The sequence below is a fragment of the Brienomyrus brachyistius genome, chromosome 4, assembly GCF_023856365.1.
Source record: "Brienomyrus brachyistius isolate T26 chromosome 4, BBRACH_0.4, whole genome shotgun sequence".
Classification (NCBI taxonomy): domain Eukaryota; kingdom Metazoa; phylum Chordata; class Actinopteri; order Osteoglossiformes; family Mormyridae; genus Brienomyrus; species Brienomyrus brachyistius.
The window spans coordinates 7023003-7032190 of NC_064536.1; the positions used below are offsets into that span (position 1 = coordinate 7023003).

Here is a 9188-nt window from a genome sequence, read left to right on the forward strand (position 1 = left end):
GAAGTTTATTCAAAGAGAGTGGCACCATACAAAAATCATCAAGGCACAGGGACAAGTCAGTTTGCTACCAGGTGCCTTATAACTGGCTTTAACACCTTGTCATTTGCAGATTTGCAACATGCTAGTTTCAAAATTTAGTCACCATTATCCTGAAAGTTGACTCACTTCACTATGCCTGGGCTCTGTGTGAAGTGGAGCAGGGGAAGTCCCACCTAGAGCAGCACATTGAGCTTCACAGAGTGGCACCGCAAAGGACAACACTTTGCTCCAGCTCAATAGGTGACAAGCGTTTCCATTCCCAAAAGACTGATGTTTTCTCACATTAAATGTTCAGATACCTCTTCATAAAGTTAGACCAGCAAACAACAGCAGGACGGGTGTTTATCACAACTGTTGGCAAGATGCCTGGCAAACATTTTTGTGCCACACCACCAGCATATCGAAAACACAAATCCACCAGAGCTGCTGGACCACTGCATAGTTCATGATGAAACTAGACCAAGGGGGGGGGGTGCTTTTGTTAACGTAGCTTAGTGTGGACCTTCTAGCAGCAATGGAATAAGAGTGATGGTTGCTGACGGTGACAAGAGAAAGATTATGGAACATCCTGCCATCACGTCAGATGAGATATGTGACTGACATTTACACGTCTAGGGCCAGCTGTTCAATCTGCGCTTGGGAGTTGATGCAAACTCAGGAGTTTTAAGATGCATCGATTCAAGAAAAGAAGTTTATTGCCTCTTAATAGCAGAGTGACCCAAAACAAAGACGTGACCGGCCATCATGCTGAACGACATTAGTTTCCTCCAATATAAATTCAACATGTACGATTGTTAAATCATTTTCGGTTTTTATACACAAACTCGACAGCACTCAGTCCATCTCTGGGATGTGACCAAAGCTTGGATCTTCATGACTTCTTGGATGCTGTCATAACCTCAGTATCCATGATCTTCCAGCTGCTCCCCCTCAGAGATGCCGATCCGTAAAGATAAGAAGCTGTCACAACTCCCAGCTTTGTGCACTTAAGTGATCGGGCTGCTTGTCTGTCATCCTTTGCGAAAGAACAAAATGATATCAAGGAAACAGATAATTCATCTTCAATTTTGAAGTCCTGCCCCTCTGAAAGTCATCAGCGTAAACTCATCAGCAGCGAACGGTAGTTTTATAATGTCTTAAGTTTCCACCTGAGAAGCTTTATGGGTGACAGGGTTGTCTGGGTGAGGTTTGGGTAGTTGTACGCTACAAAGCGATTAATTTCCCCGCAAATATAAGTCGTAGGACTTCAGCAAAGTGATTCCCTGCCCCAGTGTTTAAAAAATTTGGAAAGAATGCATTATGTATTCAGAAAAACACGCCGTACCTCAACGAGGAATTGGCAGATGTTTCTCCTCTCCTCTCCCTGGAGCTGAATCACTTCTCCGTACTCAGGGTGTTCAATCACACTCCCATTGCAGGCAAATTTCTACCCAAAACACACCCCCACGGAAAACAGCATAAGATCACACTTTAAGGTGCGCAAGTAAAGACGCACAGATTACTCTAACATCAAAACATGGAAACTAGAGGGTATGGTACTTTTTAACCATGCACAGCTTATAATTATCATCTTCCTTTCAGACAGGAACCACAGTGGAAGAACTGCATGAGTGTTCTTCACTTCCTATACTGAGCATTGCCATTTCTGCAGGTGCTTCTAGCTGGTTTTTCAGCAATATGTCGTTAACCACAGAGTTAACAGCTTCCCCGTGTTAATACGTCTGCATTTCTCGGGTCCCTGCGGTTCGTTTTCCATTCGCCGAAGACACGAAAGAGTGCGTAGCTACATCAACCGCGACCCCTGACGTGGAAGCCGGAAGAGCGACCGCCGACATAACAGATCGATACAGACCAGTGGCACCACTCAAAACAGCTTTCCTAAATAGGAATAGATGGGGTAATTCTAAGTGTCAAATATAAGGGATTCAAAATCATCTTACGGCTCTCTCAATTATATTCCCCCATATATTCCACTTAATGACTCCCTCCATCCCGACCCCGTGACAGAAATCAGTGTCGCCAGCTCATATGCTGGAGGTCACAGACCCTAAGCGTAAATGTGCACTTACACCAGCAGTAAAACACTTGTAACCAACTATACGCCCATGTGCCAATTCTCATGAGCCAAAAATTATAATAGAAACTATAAATGGCATGAAATCAGGAGTATTCACTCTGACGCCCGTGCGGATCTCTCCGGGGACAAACAAGCCTCTGCAGTTTACATCCAACCGGATGTGTTTCTTTTATGGGACGCCTACAAAATATAATCAATGGAGAACGTAAGTGATAATGATTATTTCGAGGTCCACGTGTAATAAACTCCAGACATTTAAGGTATTAATCACCCATGCAAAGACTGTTAGTTAAACTATCAGAGTGATACCCAGCTGTACAGTTTACTTCCACGTTTAAGCTCCTCGTTTGATACAATTAGCTATGCTTATTAACTTTCGGTAACTTAATTTTAGGTTATGCAGGCTGCGTTAGTGTTAAGGGCTGCTCAGATTTCCATCTTTCCGCTTTTCAAATTATATTGTATGTCAATTTTATTAGTAAATATTTATTATTTATAACTTATAATCGTCTCTGTGCCTTCTGGGTTGCGTGGTTAGGGGGGCCTGGAGTCTATTCCATGGCCGCACAGAACACTAGACTGGGTACACGCTGGAAAGGATGCCGGGAGGAAACCGGAGTCCCCGGGAATAAACTCACACAAAACGGGGAAAACATGCAAACTCACACACCATAAGCGGAGGTTGATATTTGCGCTTGGGGGGATTAAAAAACCTGCATCTTGCTTACCTTATGCGTTAACGATCGTAACTACGGAGCCCCGGATGCGCACTCGAAAGTTATTTCTTTGCAAACGTCCCTTCAGGGGCTCCGTACGTATCTGATGCATAAATCACCTATTATTTAGTCTACGTATAGTGCACCAAGAAACCGCTTATACAAAGGTGCAAAATGCCCGTGCAAAACTTGCGCAATACCGCGTTTGTCAATTACTAGCAATTTCGACTGACGCTGCCCCCGTACTCCCCCTACGCCACTCACAACAAAAGTGGAATTGAAACCACCAGCCTACTGTATTAAACCCTGAGCCGTCAATCGGGTCCTGTTTCAGGATCCTTACACCTGCTTTGTATTACGGCCTTGACCTAGCGTGTCTGTAATTGGATAGTATACTTCTTATGAAACAGAATATGAAACATACAACATACATTTTTTGCAAGCTCCTTATGTTCTCTCAAACTAATTTCACTATTACATATGACTAGTTGAAAGAAAGGGAAGGTCATATTTAAAGACACGTATGACTTTTTGCGTAATTTCCTTCTTGTTTTTCCATATTAGTTTCCTCACGCTGCTGACAGTTTCGTTTATGCGAACAGTTTTACCTTTAAATTATTGCACTATGCAAACCTACTGTATGGGAAGAAATGTCTCCATTTTCACGCTCATCGTTTATTATTTAATCAGGACTACAGGATGGCGACAACTTTTCAGGACGATCTACAGTATCTACAGTACAAAAAAAAGCTCCGTGGGGTTACAGCACAAGGCGAGAATAAATCCATTTTTAACGCTTTTTCCAGCATCACTTGACATTAACCAAGACCTTTTCCTAAGGATTTAAAGTACGACTGCGCAAGGGTCTATGTTTGGTTTCAGTATTGGTAGGGACAACTGCATATGGGAGAGCCTGATATTTAAGGGGGCACTACTTAATTTAAATGCACTAGTCTATTTATTTGGTTTCCTACCCGGAGGACCAAATCAATCCCAACCCCCATAGCGCTGATAAGGAACATACCCCCACCCCTTGCATATGGAAGTATTAAGAGTCACAGTCACAGAGTACTCCACTGGTTGGTTGAAACAAAACCTTAGTTGTGATTTGTACCTCCTGGACCTGAACCCAGATTTTCACCCCAGTGGACATCTACACTATTTTTCTTCTCATGCACCCAGCTACAAGCTATCAAACCACCTGTGAGAGACACTACATCCCAGCTTCATATGTCAATAATAGAGCATGCATCTAGTAACACTGCATGATGTGCCAAACGTTCCCCAATAGTAAAGAAACCACTGTTCAAATGCAACAAAAAGGTTTAATACAAAACAACATTTCATAGAAAAATAAGAACCTTTACACAGCTACTCAATGTAAGCCAGTCAGAAAAAGACTGTCACTCTTATGCCTGATTGTCTCATGCTTATGTTCCACAGTAAATAAAAAACCTATGAGCTGATTGGCTGAGAGAGTAAGTAGCCTTTCCATGCTATCACACGTATGTCTGTCTGGACACAGACGTTCTTATACTTGCATTCTGTGAGGTGAAACTTTGATTCGACTGCGGGTGATGCTTAGAGTCACATATCAGGTAAACCTGTCCCCTGAACTTCTCACTGCCAAAGATGTGGAGGAATGGGTTAAGACAGCAGTGGCTGTAGGCCAGACAGTGGCAAACATAGTAGGCGTAATTAAGGCTTATGTTCGCTTGCTCAGCACCATGTTGCAAGTACAGGGATTGGATGAAGAGAACAATATTGTAGGGAGCCCAGCATATAAAAAATCCTATTATGATGCCAAGTATGAGTTTTATAGCTTGTTGTTTTTTCTTTGCCTTGCACTTCCAGATGCGTGTCCAGATTCTCACGTAGCAGTAAAGAATGACGGCGAAGGGGACGAGGAAGAACACGACTATGTGCAGGTAGTACATGAACAGCCTCAGCGAGTGATGATATTCCACTGACTCGCACAGTGTGCCGTTCGGGCCCAGTTTCGTCTCGGAGAGCAGCACCTCCGGGAGGCTGGCGGTGATACAGAAGATCCAGGCGCCGATGCATACCGCATGGAGCTTACGTCGCTGCCGCACCTTCCAGGACATCACATCGCGCACGACCGCCGTGTACCGGTCGACGGCCATTATGACCAGAAAGGTCATATAGCTGTAAAAGCCGATGAAAAAGAGCATGCTGAAGATCTTGCAGGCCACTTCCCCAAACACCCAGTCGTGCAGCTGGTACACAGCCCAGAAGGGGAGGGGGAGAGTGAAGATCAGGTCGGACACCGTCAGGTTCATCAGGAACATATTGGGCGCTCTTTGCAGGTTCTCGAACTTCAGCAGTGTGCAGAAGAGGAGACTATTCCCAGCCAGGCTAAAGGTGAATATCAGGCAGTAGAAGACCCCAGAAAAGACCCCTCCAAAGCGCTCTAAATCGTCATCTTCCAAAAATATTAAACTGTCATTTTCATAATCATAATAATCACTATATTCAAGGGTACTTATTCCAGTTGAGGGCGTGGCATTCCACAGGGTTTTCTTGGCGGCGCTCATATTTCTGCAGTATTGCAATTGTTATTAGTGATTAATCATGACCGAGATAATATACAGTAACGATGTTTCTTCAAACTTTCATTTGAATCGAAACAATTTTACGCTGTCATCTACACATTTAATAATAAAGTTTATATACAATTATATATTTTGTACTTTTGCACGGTAGATGAAGTTAAAAAAATAAGTCTGACCTACTCACCAAAAATGCCATTTTTAAAATCAGATACCATCAAAAAAAAAGCAGGGAAATCAACAAAACCTCTTACCTTGGGTGATTGAATCAGAGACTGGTATCAAGGAAACAGCTGTTTGTTAGCGAAAGACCTGGGCATCATAATCGGAGGAGCCTGATGCTGAAATCTGATGTCTGTCTGTGAGCAGGGAGACAAGCCCAACCCATCACACTGCTAAAAACTCTTAGTGATCACACAAGTGGTGGTGTGTTTATTTGTTTGAGCGGATGCAAACGTTTACAGCCGTTCACAGCTTTTGCTGTGACGTGCTAACGCCTCTTCCCCGCAAAGGAAGTGAAAGAGACATACAAATTTATTTTATTTTTCTTTATTTTGCATTTATATACTATGCCGATTTTCCACTGGGTGTCCATCACATGTCCACATTTTGGGACAAATGAGCGTAAAACTGACAATATAAAATAACACATTAATTACAATAATTTAACGATAAAACAGATCAAACAGTACACACTTTTAAAAAATGTGTGCATGTACGTACATACTTTGTGCAAATAAAAGAATGGATGAAATAGATATTAATATTAGTAAAACCACAACTGAGGTACAAACATTTCAAAAACATGCAGTTTGAGATCTGCTGAACTTATTTAACTGATGCTTTTCCATTAATCGCAACTGATTTGTCAGTGACATTTAAGCCGTGAGCAACATGATAACTGACACTGTTATACCTTTGCTGAGGAGGAAGACTGCAAAACAGTCGGCGTATATGAGCCCGACACTTCTCTCCAAGAGTATACAGCAGAGGATTGAGACAGCAGTGAGAATATGCCAAAATACGGACGATGACAAATGCCACGTACAGCCTCTTTTGTGTGTCGCAGTCTCTCTCGTCGATTCTCAGCATGAAAAGAATCATCACGTTGTACGGAGCCCGGCAAACGAAGAACGTTAGCACGATTACAAATATGAGAGCTACTGTTCTGTGCCTGTTCTTGGTCCTGGAAGATAGCACAGTCTTCAGAATCCGTGAGTAGCAGAAAACAATGACAGTCAGAGGCAAGATGAATAAAAAACAAATATGAAGACAGTAATTAATATAGACCTCCTGGGAATTCTGGTCTCTGATGTCGCAGGTATACTGATCAGGCAAGATCCTGGAGAGAACCATCTCCCTCACAGAGGCTGAGATACTGATCACCCAAATCATGGTGCAGACCACCCGAGACCCCAGCAGGTGTTTCTGATGCTGGGTGAGCGCCATGTGCACTATGACGATATAGCGCTCGACGGTCATGGCCACCAGGAACATAAGGCTGCTGTAGATACTGATGAAGTACAGACCGCTCACCAGCTTGCACAGGGCATTCCCGAAGACCCAGCTGTACAGGTGGTCCGTGATCCAGAACGGGAGCGAGACCGCAAACACAAGGTCCAACACAGCCAGGTTCAGGACAAACAGGTTGGTGACCTTCTTCAGGTCCTCGAACCTGACGAGGGCGCAGAGGACCACCAGGTTCCCAGCGAGGCTGAGGCAGAAGATGATGGCGTAGCACGCCGCTGTCGCAGAGCTGGCAGAGTCTCGGTACTCGGTCTCGCAAAGATACACCAGTTCCTTCTCATCATATTCTGAATAGTCGTCTACCATGCCACTGTAATTGCTGTAAGACTGGTTACCATCCATGTCCTCAGAAGGCCTATACACCCATGAACAGTGGCAGCTGAGGTCATGTAAAGATCGCAAAGGTTAAAAAAAAAAAACACGCCAAGGGTCCCTTGAGAGGTAGACGAGGCACATCAAAATGCGTCTAAGGCTCAGTAGATTTTTTTTATGCGCCGCAAGGAGACAGGGAGTGGCCAAGGCACGATGGAATGAAGATGTTCTTCCTCATTCACTTTCTCACTGACTCATCAGGCTGGTATCTATTTTTTTTTTGAGAATTTGCATGTGTGCATGTGTGTGGTATACGTTCACGCATATACAGTATGCATGTGTGAGCTTTTCCACTACATACAGCCTTATTAATCTGTCGGTCCTTTCTCTGCCTTAAATTGAATAATATTAAAGGGGGGGGGGGGAGGGGTTTCTTTAGGTCACATGACTTAAAACGAGCTCCACATAATTTGTTGACTGTTTAACTGAAAAAAAAATTGCCATATTTTATTCTCCAACTTTTCCTGAATAAAACATATATGTTGCATCAGCAATACATTTAATTGTCACAAATAGGGCAGAATATAATACCAAATGTATAATAAACTTAGTTTGTTTCATACTTTCACATTCGCTTTTGACTGTTTCTCGGCAGCAATGTAATACACCCGCCCACATGCAGACTGTTAAGTAACAGAAACTAGTGGCTTTGCAATATAAAACCCCAAAGTGATGCAGCAGTTGACCAAGTTCTCTGGTTGGATGTCAGACTTGTGTCATGCTTCAGTATCATGTGGAATTTTACATGACCAACCAACCAACTACCTAACCAACAGACCGCAGTATGTGAGGCTCCACAACTGTGTGTCTGAGACGGTAATCTGCAGCACAGGCGCACCGCAGGGCACGGTTCTCTCACCCTTCCTGTTCAGCCTGTACACTTCTGACTTCCGTTATAATTCGGACCAGTGCCACCTACAAAAGTTCTCGGATGATACAGCCATCATCGGATGCGTATCAGACAGGAACGATCAGGTATACAGGGGGGTCATCAGTGACTTTGTCGGCTGGTGTGAGACTAATGCTCTCCAAATCAACGCCAGCAAGATGAAGGAGATGGTCATTGATTTTAGGAGGAAGGCACCCCCTCCAACACCGGTGAGCATCCAGGGAAAAGTTATTCAGATAGTGGACTCTTACAAGTACCTGGGTGTTCACCTCAACAATAAACTGGACTGGACTACAAATACGGACGTCCTGTATAAGAAGGGCCACAGTCGACTCTACCTGTTGAGGAGACTGAGGTCCTTTGGCGTATGCAGGACCCTGTTAAGGACATTCTATGATTCTGTGGTGGCATCCACCCTCTTCTATGCAGTGGCCTGCTGGGGGAGCGGATGCACGGAAAGGGACAGAAGCAGAATTGACAAACTGGTGCGGAGGTCAAGCTCTGTGCTGGGATGCCCTCTGGAGACTGTGGAGGTGGTGGGTGAAAGGATGATGTTAGCGAAGTTGACATCCATCATGAACAACCCACATCACCCTCTGCATGAGACTGTGAGTGCGCTGAGCAGCTCCTTCAGTCAGAGACTGATACACCCTCGCTGCAGGAAGGAGCGCTTTCGCAGATCATTCATCCCAACAGCAGTTAGACTCTATAACACATCATGATGTCATGAGTCACCAGAGACTACCTCTAAGGTCACCATTACCTACCACTTCACACATAACGCACCTTGTAGAGGTATGGGCATGTGCATGTATATGTGTATGTTTATGGTTCTGCATCTACAGTTTACATATATGTAGAGGCATATCTGTATATAATGTATGGATGTATGTATGTATGGATGTAGGTGCATAGAACGGGTGTATATATGTACATGCCAATACCCAGCACTACCTCAGTAGTAAATTGTAGATATAGTAGTTAAATAGTTGATATTT

At 43.8% G+C, this 9188-nt stretch overlaps 2 protein-coding genes across 2 annotated transcripts; both read right to left on the reverse strand.

Annotated features, from left to right (window-relative positions):
• Positions 1-712: 712 nt before the first annotated feature.
• On the reverse strand, positions 713-5828 carry LOC125740656 (C-C chemokine receptor type 8-like). Its single transcript, XM_049012109.1, has 4 exons — positions 5657-5828; positions 3264-5391; positions 1364-1465; positions 713-1054 (listed from the first exon to the last, which is right to left on the reverse strand). Exon 2 carries the CDS (start codon positions 5385-5387, stop codon positions 4332-4334), a length of 1056 nt encoding a protein of 351 aa, XP_048868066.1. The 5' UTR covers positions 5388-5391; positions 5657-5828; the 3' UTR covers positions 713-1054; positions 1364-1465; positions 3264-4331.
• Positions 5829-5935: 107 nt separating this feature from the next.
• On the reverse strand, positions 5936-7401 carry LOC125740657 (chemokine XC receptor 1-like). The gene has a single exon (XM_049012110.1). It carries the CDS (start codon positions 7269-7271, stop codon positions 6231-6233), a length of 1041 nt encoding a protein of 346 aa, XP_048868067.1. The 5' UTR covers positions 7272-7401; the 3' UTR covers positions 5936-6230.
• Between the last annotated feature and the right edge of the window lie 1787 nt (positions 7402-9188).